General features: G+C 37.7%; 1 protein-coding gene across 8 annotated transcripts in view; it reads right to left on the reverse strand.

Annotated features, from left to right (window-relative positions):
- LOC122085927 (YTH domain-containing protein 1) overlaps nucleotides 1-13,849 on the reverse strand; it is a 30,292-nt gene extending 16,443 nt beyond the window's left edge. Inside the window, exons 1-5 of one of the 8 annotated variants that reach the window (XM_042654548.1) lie at nucleotides 13,230-13,839; nucleotides 11,124-11,219; nucleotides 5,861-5,921; nucleotides 989-1,082; nucleotides 24-250 (exon numbers count right to left, since the gene is read on the reverse strand). In XM_042654548.1, the coding sequence (XP_042510482.1) occupies nucleotides 24-250; nucleotides 989-1,082; nucleotides 5,861-5,905 (366 nt within the window). In that variant the 5' untranslated portion in view covers nucleotides 5,906-5,921; nucleotides 11,124-11,219; nucleotides 13,230-13,839. Of the gene's footprint in view, nucleotides 1-23; nucleotides 251-988; nucleotides 1,083-5,823; nucleotides 5,936-11,123; nucleotides 11,220-12,305; nucleotides 12,369-13,229 lie in introns of those variants that run through there. The other 7 variants (XM_042654547.1, XR_006142274.1, XM_042654546.1 and 4 more) reach the window with 7 other exon arrangements.
- Between the last annotated feature and the right edge of the window lie 6,288 nt (nucleotides 13,850-20,137).

The raw sequence follows: 20,137 nt of genomic DNA on the forward strand, positions 1-20,137 counted from the left end.
CACTAAACGAAATAAGATCTTACACGATAGGCTGCTTCCAAGATTGGTTCATTCATGACCTGAGTGGCCCAAATTCCTTTCTCAATTGATAGTTGGATATTGTGATGGTTCAAACTTTTAATGATGAAGTATCTAGTTGTATAAGGTCTTCCATCTTTCATTGCAGTAGAATTTTCTACTTGGCTGGGAGAATGAATTTGCTCTTCTGTTCGACAGGGATAGCACACCTCATTCTCCATGTAGTTCGAACCTGAGAAGAAAATTCCCAACTTAGTACTACATCACAATTCACAAGTACAAAGGTCAATACTCAGTGATGTGGATTAAAACTCCTCTTTATTGAAACCACTAGTAAAGGGATTGTTGAGCAGACACTTGCAAGAATATGAATATTTTAGAGACAGAAAATTAAATATGTGCCCATCCATATGAGCAAAGCACCTGCAACTATATTCATATTTATTACCAACAAGAACATCAAATCCCGAAGTTCACTGCCAGAAGAAAGCATAAAAGCATTGAATTCAAGGAAAGACAGTAAGATAATACAAACAATTTATACTTTGTTTAAGTCCATGCAAGGGGTATGTCTACACTAGCTCAATTCTGGTATTGTGCAGAAAGAATCTCCTGAAATTTCACCAACCTTTGCAATTCACAGCATTTAACCGAAAAGACCCCCGGCGGGTTTACGTCTGTTGTTTCCATGATGCATTAATGATTAAAAAACCTAACAAACTTACATCAGATACAGCACCAAATAAGTACAAATTACAGTACCATAAAAATTCCTAATAGGTACTGTAATTTCATATGCATTAATGCAGTTGGAACTACCAACTGCCAGTCAGCTCAATGACAAGAACCATGCAAAACCTATCTAAGTTAGGGAGTTGGAAATGACTAATTCGAGATATCCTATCTCACAAAATTCAAAAGAAAATGTGACATAGATTAAAAATGCAAGGTAACATGATTCATTCATTACCTGGATCATTAAAATTCTCCAAGTCATGTTTGGATTCAGTCATTGATGAATCCACAACAGATGCATTCTCCTTCCCAGTATCAGCTGATGAATCCTGAATTACACCCTATGCTTGTAAGACTTATGAGTAGCAGAGATAAGGTAGCCCATGCATTAAGAAAAGATTTACACGGATTCTGAAGCAGAAAAACACTTGAGCAAGAATTGGAAAGTGAAGAAAAGGGCATCCCACATTATTAATTATCAAAAGAATGTATAACTGACGTTGAAACCACCAAATAATTGATAAATACTACACATAATGGAAATTTCATAACAAAACCAATCAGATTAGACCTCGTTCTTGTGTTGAAGTCTCAAAGTAAGGTAGACAAATTTGAGTGTGATTCTGGTATTCTGCACACCAATATGAAGTAAATGGTTGCTAACTTTATGAGTTTAATCACATTTGGTGCAATCGTGGAACGGCTTACGGAACTTATTATACCCATTAATTTAGTACGTCCATCTCAGCAGGGATTTATCTCTTCTGCTACACCACCTAATCAGCAATTAGGTATAGATCCACATGTAATTAGGTGAGGATGAGTAACTAATGCAATCAGAAAATCCAGATTATGGATCTCAGCTGCAATTAGGCCCAATGTTCAAATTGTAATCAGATCAGTGATAAAGGAAACAACTGCATTGCTAAGGGCAGAAATCAGATCAATCATCAATGGAATGGAAGGAAAAAGATATGAGATTGATCTTCATGGGTGGAAGAAGAGAAGAAAACTACACTTGGGATACCAATCTCATATGCACTGCTCAATAGCACCCCCCCCCCCAAAAAAAAGCCACATTCTTTACTCAGATCATCTCTAATTGATGGGAGTGCATTACATATATAATGACCTTATAAAATGCAGAATTTAACTCATAAAAGGACTCCTAAATCCTAATCAGTAATCACTCTAATACACTCAATAAAGTAAATAAACTCAAAACAAAACTCTATCAAGCTATTAGGTATTCTAATCTAACTCAAATACTCAACTTAATAACTAATCCCATGTACGAACCTTATCCCCACTTTATGGGGGCATAAATTAGGCCCATTACAATGAAATCCAAGAAAATAAAAGGCCCAACCTATAATATAACTACACCAAAGGTCAATTTCGGCCCATTGGACTGCCACCAGCACCTTATTGGTCTCTCAAGCTTGGATATAGGCATCTATACGGGATTAATGCCTAATGCAACTGCATCAACACCCCTGGTATTTGAGAAAAACTCGCCCTCGAGGTTAATAGAATGGTAGGAATAAGATTAGTTTAATTGGTGCTTGTAGTTCCTTGTTAGTCAAAACAAAATCCAAAATCAATGGCTTCGATGTTGCATCCGCGTCTTGAAATATGTGGGGAATAACAGATTCAATATGCTAAACATCCTCCGTACCAGTGGAGTTTATTGTTACTTCACCCTTAATAATCATCTTGGTTCCCCTGAATATTATTTGTTGTCCCACATCAGAGTGGTTTTCTTCTTGCATTAAGCCTTTTGACTCTTCATGTGGATGCATTATGGGTGTTGTTTTGACCACTTAAAGAGTTATCTCATTGCAAACCTTTCAAAACAAAATTGTCTAGTAAATGGGAGGGCATCAATATACATAAGTTAGATCAAGAACACCATGTCAAGCTTCAAACCATTGTCAACTAACTCTGATGATGCGTTTCGAAGAATCAAACACCTCGCAATAAGCACCATTAAACTACGGAGAAATTGAAAATTCAACGAAAACATCATCTACATATTCAATTTTAGTCTTTGAAAAATATCTCCATCACAAACTGCAAGAAGAAATTCACTATTCCCTTCATCAATGAAAAAAATTACAAGTTTTTCATAGGGCAAGCACACTCTGGTCTTGAAAACATAGGTATCCATGGTCAAGTTTGGATCTGATACCAAATAGTGCAATATGAAAATCCAAAATCTGGATCTCAGATGCAAGCAGGCTCAATTATCAAATTATAATCAGATCTGAGACAAAGAAAAAAACTGCATTATTAAAGGAAGAAATCAGACCGATGGAAGGGGAGGAAAAATATGCGAGATATATAAGAACATGTAGGCAACCCAAGAGGGGGGTGAATTGGGTAATGCGGAATCATAACCCAATTTAAAATCTATTCACAAAATCTCACCAACGATTCATTAGTTAAGAACATACACAATAAAAAAAATATAGATAGGGAAAGAAGAGAGAGTGCACACACATATTTATAGTGGTTCGGCACGACCTCAATGACATCCTAGGTCCACTCCTAAAGCCCTTACCGTTTTGGAACTTCATTATCAGAATCTCCTTGCAGAATACAAGAAACACCCACACAATGATCTCCCCGAGATCAACACACTCTCCTTGTAGGGTAGGAAAAACAACACACACAGATATCCCTGATATCACCACTCTCCTTGCATGGTAGGAGAAATGCCCTCACACTAGATCAGGGCCTCAATAACCTTCACCACACAATCACTATGAAAGTGATACATAATGGCTCAAAGGTCAAAACACAAGTTACCTCTTTTACAAGCAAATTTGTAAGTTGTAGTTCATATATTGATCACCTTTGCTCAGTGCTCATGCCCAATGGTGGATTTGATTTGCAAGTTGTAGCTCTCAGCCTCTTCACCCAATAGCTCGTCAAATATGCAAGTTGAAGCACATAGGCAATGGAGTTTTCAAGTTTTAGTTCAACAGAGTTTCCTAATTTTTTTCCTCTTATCTTTTTGAAACTGCCAATTCCCATAATTGAAAAAAAAAAAAAAAAAAAAAAAAAAAAAAAACACTAGCTATTGTGTCTCCCAATGGATCTAATTTTTTGAATTCCGATCAACTACTAAATAGAGGCGGTTAGCCACTCCTTGTAGACTGCGAAGAACACCTCTTCAAAAGTTCGAATTCCACCAATGGATGAACTGGTCGGTCGAATCAACGTCTGCCAATTTATAGGTGCTCTCAGTAACCAACAGACCATGTACCAACCAATAGACCGCTAAGATGCGCACCGGTGGATCGCTCCATTCAGAGTCGGTTGGCCGATCAATCAACCACCAATGCTGTCAATGGCCTTTATCACTTTTAAATCATATCACTTGGACATATTCTCCCATAGATTCCGATACCATGCCAATTGAACCAATATAAGGTCCATTCAGGATACCAAAAGGACTAAGTCAAGGTTCATGATGTATGTCAACCATTTAGGTCCAGATTGACTTAGTCAACCTACACTATGAACCACTTATCCTAGGTTTTCCATTTCAAGTCCATAGGTGATAAGCTGAGCCTTTGCACACGGGATAATTATATCCAAGGATCATCTAGATAAATACAAGATGAAAACCAACACCAATGATTACATTGAAGCAAACTAAAATATATCTTCCATTCTTGATCCAAGTTGCCTGGATCCTCATGATGGAGGGCTGGTTACGGAAGTTAAGTAATCACTAATCAGAGTAGCGGGAGGGAGAAGGGGGAGCACACACTCTCGCAGAGCACAACTGATTCAATTTCTGTATTCAAATTCTTCAATCTCTTCTACTGTTCATCAGTTACATATATATAGGAGAAAACATCTCAAAAATAGAAACCTACTCTAACAAGGAATAAACTCAAATTTGGAAACAAATTGCAAACCGACTAACTCACTCCTACATTCCTGCTTTGTGAAATAAAAGAAATAAGTAAACTACTAATTAATTACTTCTAACCCTTGTTGGACCAGTTCTTCTTGGCTCTTGGCTTCCAAAGTCAGTCATGTTGGTCTAACGGTCTAACCAATCTAGTGCATCTATATCTGCATCACCTCATAGATGGCTTGACTTGATCTTCAAGTTTAGGCTCCACCACTCCATGACACAGAATCTTGAATAGCATGATATCTTCTAATTTGATGCTTGGGCTCAAGGACACGCTTCACAATGCTTGGAAACTATATACTCATTAAAGCAATTGGAAGAGCATAATAGATTTTTCACACACAAAAATATAATGTAATCACCAAAACATAAAAGCCATTAAAAATCAAGATTGTACTCATGACATCCTTTGCCTCAAAAAGATCGATCTTCTTATGAGGAAGAAGAGAGGAGAAGACAAGACAAGAGAACAAAATACATTTGGGATATCAATCCTGTATGCACTGCTTAAAAGCACTAAAACTCTTTAAAAAATAAATAAATAAATTAAAAAAAAAAAAAAAAAAAAAAAGCTCATATATTTTAATCAAATCATCTCTAATTGATGGGGGTATTACATATATATAAAGAACTAAAATTCCTAATTTGACTCATAAGAGAACTCTATCTAGCTATTAGGTATTCTAATCTAAATCGAACACTCAACTTAACTACTAATCATGTGTACTAACTTTATCCCCATTTTATGGGCTTATAAATTAAGCTCATTATAATAAAACCCAAGGAAATAGAAGGCCTAGCCTATAATATAACTACCCAAAGGTCAATTTCAGTCCATTGGACTGCCACCAGCACTTTATGGATCTCCCAAACTTGGATATAGGTCTATGGTACAAAAGCCACACATTTCAACTTATCAAGTTGTTGGAAGCCTCCAAAATCCAAATTTAATACTTCCATAAATATCAGTAAAAGTTAAACATAATCAGCATTGAAAGCAAATGAAGGACACTCCATGAGAATTTAAAATCAATTTCTCCAACAGAGCTTTTTCCAATTATAATACCCATGAAAACTATGTTACAACACATAAATAATTAGAAATTTAGAATACAGCTCAAAATCTGTGAATTTACCTCTTAAACTATAGCTCAAGACCAGGAAATGTTTTACCTCGTGATCCAGCCTCTCCCCAGGAATTCCTCTCGGTGAAAACATTTCTTTCTCAAAATTCCTGTTGAAGTTGAATACAAAACTTGAACCAGAATAATAATGAAGCTTTTTATTCTCTTTTCCTATGAACAACTGCTTGCACCAATAAAATGAAACAATGATATAACCCAGCAAAGCAGCAGGCTAAGCCTCCCAAGACCAAACAAAGAAACAATAAATACTTGCCAGAACACAATGCTACAAAAAGAGAAACACTAGGCTAGCGGAATGAAATAGGGGAAGGAGAAAAAAAAAAAAAAAAAAAAAAGAAAGAGGAACACTAGACCCCAAACACATCCATAGTAGAACAAACCCCCCGTTTAGCAAGAAAATCTGTCATGCCATTTGGTGATTTTGTCTTGATAGAAACGATTGATGAGTCCAAGCATCTAATGCCTCTCCACAGGCACCCAATAACATTCACCAAGTCCCCTTCCACTAGAATGTCTGGGAAACCCTCCCCTAGTGCAAACTGCAAGCCAACAAAGAACGAAACATGGACACATGCTCAGCTAGTGAAGAATCCCCTCCCCGAACAAACTCCTAGCACACTTCTGCTGGAACACTAATGATTCCCCGCTCCAGGAGGATCCAGATTCCCAAAGAGCACCCCATCACCCTATCAATTCAACTTCGACCATCTAACCAAAAGAGGAGACCATGCAGTCACAACCCTCTCCACATGAGGTATAGAGCCAATAATCAGCTCCCATCCACTACATAGGAGGCTGTGAGGAACATCCTAGAAAAGCTGGTCCATGGTTGCCGAGTGGGCAATTCTACATCTAATCCTATGCACAACCTTATTCGAAATCTACTGTTAGAATAAGGATTAGTGTGCCACAGGAGCACATTGGGGTTTTCCCCCCTCCACCGACCTAATTAGAGTGGGGCGGCTGGATGGGGGTATAATTGTAAATACTTTATTTTTCTGTTGTACTTCTACCATGACTCTATCATGATTTTGTATTATAAATAGGGGACTTGTGTGATCAGTTAAAAACACACAAGCATTCTCCCATTCTTTCTGTTAACATGGTATCATAGGCTAATTTCTGATCTAGGTGTTCAGTTTCTCAACAGACCTTCACCTTCTCTCCTCAGAATTGGTTGAATTTTTTAGGAGATCATCATCACCATCACAGAGGAGATCGACCAGACTTGTGGCCCCATCTGCCAAGTCTCTGTATCAAATCTCCCATCTTCTTTGATAATTACAGTTTTCTCCCAAAACCCTAATTTGCTTATCAACAGTTCTTCATCAAGCCTAATATTATTTGGAGTACCTCACTGCCCTTACTGGGCAATTCGATCCAAGTATAGACGCTTTCTGATGGTTGATTTTTGAAGTTCTGGTATTTCTCTTTCTCATTGTCATTTTTTTACTAGTTCAGTCATGTCTAAAGTAACTGCTGTGACCTCTAGGTCTAATGGACAAAGTCGCAATAACTACATGCCTTTTGGGATTACCTATGTGAAATTGGACGGAACTAATTATCTCGTCTAGTCCAGATCTACATATCTTACCATTGCTAGTAGAGGTCTCACTGGACACATTATAGGGATATTGAAGAAACCCTCTGATGAGGGTATTCCTCAAGATAAATGGGCCACTAATGACTCCTTGGTAATATCTTACTTGATTGGTTCTATTCATCATCTATTTCTCAAGGATTTTTGCTATTAGATACTATTTCTCAGATTTGGGCGACTGCCAAGGAAACTTATGAGCAACGAGGGAATGATGCTCAGGTATTTGAACTTCGCAAGAAGGTTTATACCACTACCCAGCAGGAACTCTCTGTGTCCAAATATTATGCAGAACTTCGAGCTCTATGGTATGAACAGGACCATTATGTAGATTATCATCTCAAAAATGCTGAAGACAGTACTGCTTACACCAAACATGTGGACAAAATTAGGGTATATGATTTCTTAGCAAGTTTAAATGTCGAGTATGATCAGATTCGTGTTTAGATACTTAGCAAATCTCCCTTCCCTACTCTGGAACAGTCCTTTGCTATGGTTTATACGGAGGAATATCGTCGTATCTCGATACTACATACTCCTACTGAAAAATCAGCTCTACAGACTGGATCCACTATTACCTCTGAAGGAGCAAATTGAACTGGTGATTCTACTAAGGAGATTGTTAAATGTGAATACTGCCACAAACCATACCATACCAAAGCCAATTGTTGGAAGCTCCATGGAAAACCTGTTGATTTTGAGGCAAAGCGTGCTCAGGGTCGATCCAAAACTAAAACCCATTAGGCTGAGACTGTGGACACTTTCCCTACAGCTGATATTGGACTCTCCCAAGAGGAACTCCAGGCTTTCAGACGTATGCTTAAGGCTTCCGATTCTTCAACTTCTGCCAATTCAGTCCCTTCAGGTCCAATTTTGCTCCCTCAAGTATTTTATTTAGTGATTATTGTGCATCAGTCGTCTCCACTCCCTGGATGATTGACTCTGGTACGATTGATCACATGATTGGTTCCTCCAGTTTATTTCACCAGTATTCACCCACCTCAGGCAGAGATAAAATTAGGGTATTAGATGGCACCCTATCATCTGTCTCCGGAAAGGGTTCTATTAAGTGTTCTCCTTCTATACCTCTGTCTTCAGTTTTACATATCCCTAATTTTACTACTAATTTGCTATCCATTAGTAGTCTTACTAAGGACCTAAACTGTAAAGTAACATTTTTTTCTTCCCATTGCATTTTTCAAGATCTGGAAACGGGTAAGACAATTTGATGTGTGGTAAGGTGCAGGGTGGTCTTTATTTGCTTGATGATGGTTGTCTCCCTACTGCTACATCATCAACAACACCTCATCAGCTACACTCTGCTTCTTCTGAATTGACTCAATGGCACTGTCATTTGGGACACCCACCAACTAGGACCTTATCTCTTTTATTTCTGCATTTAGATAAATCAAGCACTAGGAATGAACTCTTTTGTGAGGCCTATACTTTGGCTAAACAGACTCGTTCCAATTATTTACCTTTAAACAAAAGAAGCTCTTCTATTTTTCATTTAGTTCACTCTGATGTATGGGGTCCATCTCGTCAGACATCTATTTCTAGGAAAAGGTGATTTGTGTCCTTTATTGAGTGTCACTCTAAAACTACTTGGATTTATGTGATACAGCACAAAAGTGAAGTGTTCAGTTGTTTTTAGCGGTTCCATAAAATGATTCAGACTCAGTTCAATGCAACTTTGAAAATTCTGAGTACAGATAATGGAAAAGAGTATATGGAGGGTCAGTTTCAAAAATACCTAGCTGATCACGGGAGTCTTCATCAAACAATCTATGTTGACACTCCTGCTCAAAATGGGGTGGTTGAACGTAAGAATAGGCACTTGCTGGATATTGCCCGAGCCATGATGTTTGCTAAATAGGTTCCGTCTCAGTATTGGAGTGATGTTGTCCCCACAACAACCCACCTAATCAATCATATGCCAACTTGTGTCCTCAACTCTCGAACTCCTGTTGAGCTTCTTCAAGGGACTACATCCTTCATGGTTCCTCTAAAAACTTTTGGGTATGTCTGCTATGCTAGGGATCATCATTCACAAGGAAATTTGGAACCTCGAAGTATGAAATGTATCTTTCTGGGTTACTCTCCTACACAAAAAGGATACAAGTGTTACCATCCTCCTACCCGGCATACAATAGTAACAATGGATGTTGTGTTTCATGAATATGTTGGTTATTATTCATTGTCACCTCTTCAAGGGAAGTCTGGAGTAACTAATGAAGAAGAGATGACTCTGAATCTACTTGCTCCACCAGTATACCCACCATCATCACCTTAGGATCCTTATGCTCCACAAGATAGTGAAGGGGCAGAACATATTATTCCAACTCAGGGGGAGATGACTCCTATTGTTCCAACACAGGGGGAGATGACTCAAGTTCAGAGGACTATTGGTGAATTCCATAGTCAAATTGAAGACTCCATTCTTCAAGTTTATAGTAGGGGACACACCAGAAATAAGCAACTTCAGACCATCACCACTACTACAACACCTTTACACATCCCTTCGTCAGCCCTGGATCCAGAACCGACTGAGCCTCATACTTCAGGTATAATGTCTCCTTCTGATCAACCTATTGCCCTAAAAAAAGGCATTAAGACCTATACTCAACTCCCTATATCTCATGTTTCATATGATTCATTTTCTCCCTCCTATCGTGCTTTTGTGTCTTCTCTTTCATCTACTTATATCCCTAAGAATTGCCAGGAAGCTCTCGTAAAAAGAAAAATGGAAGGCTGCAATGGAGGAAGAAATGGATGCCTTAAAAAGGAATGCTATATGGGAATTTGTGACTCTTCCAACTGGAAAGAGACCTATTGGCCATAAGTGGGTGTTTGTGATAAAACAGAAGATCGATGGTTTTGTTGATAGATACAAGGCAAGGCTTGTGGCTAAAGGGTTTACTCAGACTTATGGAATCGACTATCAGAAGACATTTGCACCAGTTGCTAAGTTGACCTCTGTGGGAGTGTTACTCTCATGTACTATGAACCTAGGATGGGAACTTGATGTAAAGAAAGCTTTCCTCCATGAAGATTTCGATGAGGAAGTTTATATGGAAATTCCACTAAGTTTCTCTAGCATAAGAACTCAAGGCAAGGTCTGTAAGTTGAAATGTGCTCTTTATGGTTTGAAGCAATCACCTAGAGCGTGGTTTGAAAGATTTCACAAGGCTATGACATCTATGGGTTATAAGTAGAGTAATACTGACCACACAATGTTCATAAAAAGGTCTGGTGAAAAAGTTAATGTACTCATTGTCTATGTGGATGACATCGTGGTAACAAGAAATGATAGCACTGAAATTGATCATCTCAAGGGTTTTCTAGGTAAAGAATTTGAGATAAAAGGATCTTGGAAAGTTAAGGTACTTTCTTGGAATTGAAGTTGCCAGGTCCTCAAAAGGCATATTTTTCTCTCAAAGGAAGTACATCCTTCATCTGTTGTTCGAGACAGGTATATTGGGTTGTCATCCTTCTGATATTCCTATGGAAGCTAGTAGCCAGCTCAAGGAAAAGGATGGTGAACCAGTTCACAAAGGCCGCTACCAACAGTTGGTAGGAAAACTGATATATCTATCACATACACGACCTAACATTGTTGTGGCTATAAGTTTGGTCAATCAATTTATGCATGATCCATATTCCTCTCATATGGAAGCTATTATGCATATCTTACGATACTTGAAGTCAGCTGCAGGAAAAGGGATCCTCTTATCTCCTCATGATCACCTCTGAGTTAAAGCTTATACAGATGCTGATTGGGCTAGCTCACCTGACAAAAAGTATATCTCTAGTTATTGTACTTTTGTAAGAGGGAATATTGTCACTTAAAGCAGCAAGAAGCAGAATGTGGTAGCTAGATCTAGTGTTTAAGCAGAATTTCGTGTCATAGCACATGGGATTTGTGAGTTACTATGGTTGCATACACTTTTGGATGCTATTGGTGTACCTGTTCATCTTCTTATGATGATTTACTGTGATAACAAGGCTACTATCAATATTACAAATAATCCAATACAGCATTATCGAACCAATCAAGTGGAGATTGATAGGCACTTCATCAAAGAGAAGTTGGATGCTGGTTTGATTTCCGTTCCTTTTGTAAAGTCTGGTGATCAACTAGCTGATGTGTTTACTAAAGGACTGGTTGGAAAGTTGTTTCATCCTAGTTTAGTCAAGTTGGGCATGTGTGACATCTATGCACCAACTTGAGGGGAAGTGTTAGAATAAAGATTAGTGTGCCGCAGGGGCACATTGGGGTTTTCCCCCCTCCACCGACCCTCATTAGAGTGGGGCGGCTGGATGGGAGGTATAATTGTAAAGACTATATTTTGATGTTGTACTCCTACCATGACTCTATCATGATAGTCATGACTCTATCATGATTTTATATTATAAATAGGGGACTTGTGTGATCAGTTACCCATTCTTTCTATTAACAACTACATTGAAGTAATGGAAACTATCTAAAAATTCCCATTGGAACAAAACCAGGTGCAATGAAAGGTTTACAGTCACTAGAACAAGAATAATCAAGAGGGCCCCTCTAGATGGAGAGGCCCACATAGGTATGTCCATTGTGAATCAAAACATATCAGAGTTTAGCAATCAGCAGAGAATGTGAAAAAAGAGACTTCAAGACCAGAAACATAAGTTCACATTTGGGGTTGGGGGGGGGGGGGAATTATTACTTTACCACCATTATGTACTTCTCAAGTTATTTTGATTTTTAATAGATTGTAACATTCCATTCATTTATTAGAAGTACTATTATTACCATTTATATTAGTATTTTTTGACTAAAAAATTTATTATGCTTATATTAGTTTATAACATAATTAAGCTATTTCACACTCACAATGATAGTAGCAGTAAGAGATTAACCCAGTTCAGGTTCACTCCAGCCTCTGTTGCATCCTGACTATAGAGATTCAATGCATTCCCATTCACAGACAGAGTTAAATGGTCAATCGTTTGACGAAATGTCATGAAGGCAACCACCATAAGCAAGAAATAGAGTTAGATATTATACAATTTTTTGACATGGCTCTAATGGAGTACAAGAAAACATTAAATATCAAAATTACTAGAAATCCTTCATATTTAATAATAACTACTCAATTTGTTCTCTATTTCAATTTTTATCCCTTTTAAATGTCTTTTCCAATTTTTTTGTATTTGTTTCTATATTCATATATCACATTCAGAAGATCATCTGAACCCGTAGGAAATACCAAAATCTTGGGAATTTGAGTTGAAAAATCCTTTGGAAGGAACAATTTGTACATCTGTTCCGGAGACCTTTCTCCCTATCTCTCTTTTGCACCGATGACCATAGTCCCATCGAGTTTGGATAGCCCAGTAACCTCACCACCACACACCCCACCCCCACCCAAAAAAAAAAAAAAATTGCAGCCCTATATTCCAGTCAATTCAGCCAAGTTTTCTCTGCTAGACCATTCAACCTTGACCAAGAATTCTGCCCAGAATAGATTCACTCCTTCCCCCCACCCCACCCCCAACTAATTTCCCTTTCCTTGTCTCAATAAAGTTCATGCATCCACAAATTTCACCTGGTTAAACATGGAGGTGGGGGACACAATAATAAAATGTACTTAATGGTTAACAGTTCTTTCCTAGAACAAACTAAATCTGAAACAAGAAAACAATTGAAAATCCAAGAATTACGTTTCAGGCAAAAACTGCGTCAAACTGCAAACAATATTCTAACATGAACTAATCTATCCAAAACGGATTAAAAGATTGAAGAAAAATTACTTACCACAGAGCGAGGCCTGTTGGATATGAATCAGACTGCAAAGGCGCAGCGTTTCGATGCAATCTCCAATGAAGTCGAACGAACTTCTCAGTATAACCAAAACCCTAGTCCTTCCCAGTCCCCAACTCCCAACTTCCACTAATCAAAACCTCCAACAGCTTTTAAAACTGGAATTGCGGTTTTACTAATTTGGCCGTTTTTAATGGCTGATGAGCGTTGTGCAATGTGCACGAGCAACTTCCCAAGAAGGAAAAAAGATATATATATATATATATATATATATTATTTGGCGAGAGACTGAGATGGAAATGACAATCAACCAATCAGGATGAGGAACGGCATGGTCCATCTTTATGCATTTTTATCAAACCCCAATCTCAAAATTCTCAATCATCAGCCTGACGAGAGGTCATGAGTTTACTGCTTTTTGGATGGTACTGGAAAGTACAGATAAGCCCCATTTGAGATCGTAGAAACTGGAGAGTTTATGCTCAATCGTGGGTGAAGAGAATAAGATATACCCACCAGCTGCGATGTCAATACCCGTTTAAACCAATAATAATCGGATAATAGATAGGACAGTTCTGCTCTGGGGAATCCGATTTTGGAATTGATAAATAAATGGGGCAGGAGTGGGGAGGTTCTCGCATGTGAAGGTTTGGGGGAGGGGGAAGAATTATGAATGCAGCCTTACAGAATTATGAATGCAGCCTTAGTCCAACAGTGTCAAGAAGTTGTTTCGACCGCTTGATCCTCAAGTCATAATATTGGTATTTTATCATTAGACACTCTTAGAAGCATTAGAACCCAATATTGAAGAGAGAATTACTTCATAGTGGGTGGAGAAAAAATCAATCCTTATTATATTTGTAAAATTTAGTATTTCTCACCCAAATATCTCGAGAGATTCTTCCCCTATAAAATTCTATAAATCAAATTGTTTCATTAACCAATGTCTTTTTATTCGTTTTTTTCGCTCGGCTAATAGAACCTTCTTCAAAAAGGTATGAGGGCTCTATCGAGCACTTGCCTACTGGTTTGCTTGGACATCTTGTTCCAACCACTATGTAACAAAACCACTCGTTTCGGTCTTCAATGTGATGAAAGTTGTTGACGGCTCAACAAGGAAGATAGTACAAGAGCTAGCTCGTCTGAAAAGAGGTAAGCAACAGCTTGTTGCAATCCTATAGTTCAACCAACGCTATGGAAGTTTAACAATGACCATATGAGATTAGTAAAGCCTTCAATTTTGAATAATGAATTTTCTTATTCACACCCTTCAAGGGCCAAATAATTTGTAACCTTGCATATTCTTTTATTAAGTATTTACTCTAATTTGACTTCTTCATGCATTGTGATAATGCTATGAAATTGTGTGAAACAATAGGTTTTAGAATTGGGGGAATCCTTACATGATGTGAATCATGGTTAAATGCGCATTGTGTAGCATCTTTTGGAGGTTTATTAACTGTACAATACTTTAGAACATCAAATCATCTTGTTGATGTAGGAAAATAGAAGGTTAATGGGAAAAGTTCTTCACTTAGCACGTGGCAACACTTATAATATGGGACTATCCAAATGACACATCCATAAATATGTAGGACTTGACCACTTTCCTTTTAATTAACCTTTGTTAAGAAAGCCCTATTGGAGAAAGAGGGCCAAGAGGAAGAGCCACCTTGCATAGGGCAATGCAGCGTGGTGCCACCAGGGCCATGATAGGGGTCAAGGCCCTTAACTCTCAAAAGGGGTTGATGTGTGCAAAAGTGTGCATCAATGGGAAACCCACACAAACGAAGGTAGATACAGGAGCCACACACAACCTTGCCTTGACGGAGGAGGCAAATGAACTCGGACCAAGGGCGTCCAAAGTGGAAGGATGTCCTAAGACTATCAACTCCAAAGAATGTCCCATACATAATGTTGCTCGAGGGGTCGAGAAGAACCTTGGTCCATTTTTGGGGCTAGTTGATTCGGCAGGTGAGTTGTTACACACTCCTTAGCGAATTTCGACTTCCATGACCACCGTCCTACTGTCTTAATCGACCAACACCCTTTGAGAGTTCTAGGTTAGTGCGCAATCCGGCACCATAACCTGGCTTCCAGTTCATCCCGCATCACCAGTTCTGCTTACCAAAAATGGCCCACTTGGAGCTCTTGATTCAATGGCGCGGCTCAACGAAGCAGCCATGCCATCCTACCTAAAAGTTTGAGAATAGGTCGAGGGCGTTGCGCCCCTGATGCCTCTAATCATTGGCTTTACCAGATAGAACTCGCCTGTGGGCTCCCGCTATCTTGAGGGAAACTTCGGAGGGAACCAGCTACTAGACGGTTCGATTAGTCTTTCGCCCCTATACCCAAGTCAGACGAACGATTTGCAAGTCAATATTGCTGCGGCCCTCCACCAGAGTTTCCTCTGGCTTCGCCTTGCTCAGGCAAAGTTCACCATCTTTCGAGTCCCAACAGGTATGCTCTCACTCGAAGTCATGAGTATAAAAGGGTTTCCAAAATATTTTGAATGTTTTTTTTTTCTTTCCTATTAGATATCAGTAAAAACTATATTAAAGAAGGGGAGAAATAATGCTACCCTATTGGCCAAAGTTACGCCTAGTGTCAACAAGTGAAAAAAACCATGCTACCCCCACCTTGTAGGGCACTGAAGATGCTCTCACGCATCCTCCTATTGGCCCGCACTCTAGCATGTATTGTACCAAGAAGGTAGCATTCTCTTGCCCTAAAGAATATAAAGAATCAGATGTATATGATTATCATTCAGGCATAAACAAATAACTTAATGTGATTTGTCATTACCAAAAGTTGTTATTGTCATTTTAGTACACATATGAAATGCTAGTATCTACCCTCATTGAAAAAGTTGCGTTATCCTCTTTTTTTTTTTTTTTTTTTTTATACAAACCCGCTCATAGGACTGACTATATGTAAAATTACAAACTATTTGACACCTTAAGGGCTGTCAATTAGAAAATTCTACTATGTGATGCCATGGACATCTTTATTGAATTAAACGCAAGCATAGTTGCCATGTGGCAATTATAAAGGGAACCTTGCCCCGTAAGAAAACACTTTTTTTTTTTTTTTTTTAATGAGAAAAGAAACGATTTTATTAGCCGAAAATCTGGAATTACAGGGGTGTACACTAGGGGTGTGTATAGGCCGGGTCTGGGCTGAAATGGTACAAGCGAGGCCCAACCTACCAAATTTTAACTTGGCCTTGAGCCAAACCAAGGTTTAGAAATATTATTGAGCCCAATCCATCAATGACTCACAGGCACTAGCCCAGGCTCTTCAAGGACCTTATGCCAACCAGAGGAGCAAAATGGAAAGACTTTCATTCAGCTCAGAGTGATTAGAAAAAGGTATTGTGACTATACAAGAACTTTATTTCCAAACCATGCAATGTATCATATTAAAATATGAAAATCTATCACGTGGCATTTCAAATGGGATCCAAAATTCCAACTTAGGTTGACCCCAAGGATCTTTGTTCACATGTCAACTTTAAGCCCAATTAGAATTGCCCTGGTGGCAAAAAATCTAAGACTACTGACTTTTTTTTTTTTTTTGGTAAAATCTAAGACTACTGACTAAATGATGATGACTAGGGGGTGCATGCCAATACATGGATTAGTCAAAAGTAGATGAGTGCATGAACATAAATGGGAAGATATTTGTGTGAAATTTCATCTGAAATTTGGCATGTGGCTAATTCGTATCTTGCCACTTTGCCAATCCATGATTTTCCTACCATTAAAATTGCCACATCATATTTCCATAGGGTAAAATTATGTAGTCCAATAAGATAGCCTTATCAAGTTGGGCCGTACTAACCCATAGGCTATGACAGACCTAGCCTAGCTGACAATTAAGTTTGGGCCAACCTATTGTTCTTTATCGGGTTGGGCCAGACAAGAATGGGCTGCCCAACCCAAAATTTAAGATCAAAAGGATACTCTTAGCCTCTTAGGACATTTGGTCGTGGATTGATAAGTGCAATAAATGTGATAAATTGATTTATTAATCATTTTTCGTTTGTTCATCAATTTTTATTTATTTTTTTATTTATTTATTTTATATATTTATTGGTGTTAGAGGTGGTGTCTCCCTTTAGTTAATCAATAATTATAAACAGAGAACCCCCCATATCTAATAAAATCTTGAGCAAGCGAGCTATCAATTTTATGGTAATAACAAGTAATTTATCCTATATTTTCAATTTTATGGAATAATTAATTTTTTTCTTGTTCTTCAATTGATTCAACTAGTTATGCTTAAAATATGTACATATAGATATGAATCTAAATTTGGGTAGATTCGAGGACTACTCATTTCAAATCTTGACAAACTTAGATACCTTCCTCACATTTTTTATATGTACAACTTTGGATATGGTTCTAATGCATTGGAAGTCAACTAGGTGAATAACAAACTTGTTTCTTGGAAAGCAAATTTACTCTCTTATGCTGGTAGGGCAGTCCTTCTACAGTCAACTCTAGCCTCTATACCCTCTTATCAAATGTCTTGCTTTGCTTTACCTAAAAGTATTTGCAACAAGCTTGACTCAATTTTTCTTCATTTCTGGAATGGGGATTGCCAAAATAAAAAAAAGATCACATTTCATTGGGTGGGACGGAATTTGTGAGCCAAAAAAAGCAGGTGGCCTTGGGTTTAGAAAATCTGAAATCCATAATTAGACCCTTCTTCTCAAACTGGGTTGGAGGCTAATTACCAATGATTAGAGTTTGTGGGTTAAAATTTTGAAGGCTAAATATTTCCATAACATATCGGCTTTTGATGGAAAGACTTTGAAAACAAGAGGGTATTGCATGGAATAGCATCACTAAAATTCTATCATTACTCAAAACTATGGTGTCTAGGAAAATAGGTAACGGTGCAAACACTTTCTTCTGGTATGATCCATGGGTAGTGGACCACTCTTGAAACACCATTGACCTTGCCTGTCCCATGCAATACAATTTGACAACCCATGTAAATGAATTCTGCCCGTAGGGTTGTTGGAATATTGATTCTCTTAAGTCTGTACTTCATTGCTCCGTTATATCTAAAATAACGTAGTTACCTGTCTCCTCTACTCAAGATAAGTGGATTCGCAAATTGTAGATACACGGATTTGCAAATTGTCCAAGATGGGAATTTTGTCAACTAAAATAGCTGCTCTGTATTTGTCTAATTCACTGACAAGATTCAATGTATGCTCAAACATGTGCTCTTGCTCATTTCCACGCTCATACTAGTGGCGATTCTTCTGGAAAATCAATATCCACCCCAAATTTAAGATATTTTTTTGGAGAACAGTCAATGCGGGACTTCCTACAAAGGATAGACTGTCGAAATGGGTGGATATTGACCCACTCTGTGTCTTTTGCTATAACAAGAGCGAATTTTTATGACATGTTATGTTTGAATGTGAATTTTCCAGAAGAATTTGGGCATCAAGTCCTTTAGGCCTCAGGCTTAATGCCTCCACTCACTAGTCTTTTGTTGAAATAATTTTGTATTATTTTCGTTCATGTGGCATCTATAAAACAGATTTTAATCCTTTATTCTCTAAAGTTATGATAATTTGCTATTTTATTTGGAACCACGGGAATAATATTTTGTTTAGGAGGCAAAACCTTAACCCATTCTATATTTTGAAACACTAAATTTTGGATATATATATATATATATAATGGGTTAAATACTGATAAAATTACGAACCACGTGACATTTGACCAACCCTCACACCCTACATCTACTCTGTCCTACCAGAATGATAGCCTCATTCTGGTAGTCTCATGCTCTATAGAAGGGAACATAGAGGGGTGGGCTTTCTGTTTCATTATAGCAACAAAATTATCTTATCTCAGGCTAACTATATGTGGACAGGAAAAAGTGGTGAAGTTGCAGCATGAGAGCTATTATCCGATCTCCATTGAGCAATGACAAGGGGTGGATAGTGGAATTGATTTGGAGCGATGAGGAAGCTATTAGTAGTATTATAGAAGGAAAAGACTTCATGACTATTGGCCATTGGGTAACTATTTCTATATATATGTAGAATTAAGTCAGTATAATCACTACCCAAAATTTTGTTTATCAAATATAGTATGTATGTAACTAAGGTCCAGGATCTGTCTCGACAAGCCAGGATCAACAAACAAACTCTAATTATCTTGGATATGCTGTAATTTTCTTATTTTCAAGTTTCCATTTTCCTTTGAATTAAAAAAAAAAAAAAACCTTCTTTTTAAAAATAAAATAAAATTGACCTCGAGATTTTAACAAATAAATTGATGGTCTTACCCAAAAATAAATAAATAAAGGGTGAATGGTAGCAGGACGTATGTATTGCAATATTATTTTCATTTTTTTTAATATTAACCGTTCATTTAATATTAGATTAATCTAAACCATCTATTAGTTTTTTATATTGTAACTGATTCCTAGTTTTTAGGGTGGAGAGATGAAGGACGTGATAACTTAACTTGTCTAATATTATTTTTTATATAAATAAATAAATAAAAATCCAATATAAGCGGCCTCCTCCTTCGATTTTGCTAGGAAATCTCAATTCTCTCTCTCTCTCTCTCTCTCTCTCTCTCAAAATAGGATGAGGTAAGAAAAAATCAACATAACTATTTTCAGGCACTAAGCATATGAGAGACTTGGCCACACATATCCAAATACTATGTTTGCATATTAATCATCAGGGAAGGGATTTGGACAGTAAATCTTGCATGTATGGCAGATGACAAATTTGAATTTATAAAGTAAATAAAGTTGTTGAATATCTAAGATTTTATTATTACTTCTTGGATAGATATTATTAACCTATGAGAATTTACCAGTGATGCAAATCTTCAGTGAGATTGGTAAACAAAACTTCA

Source organism: Macadamia integrifolia, chromosome 8, assembly GCF_013358625.1.
Source record: "Macadamia integrifolia cultivar HAES 741 chromosome 8, SCU_Mint_v3, whole genome shotgun sequence".
NCBI classification, from domain to species: Eukaryota; Viridiplantae; Streptophyta; class Magnoliopsida; order Proteales; family Proteaceae; genus Macadamia; species Macadamia integrifolia.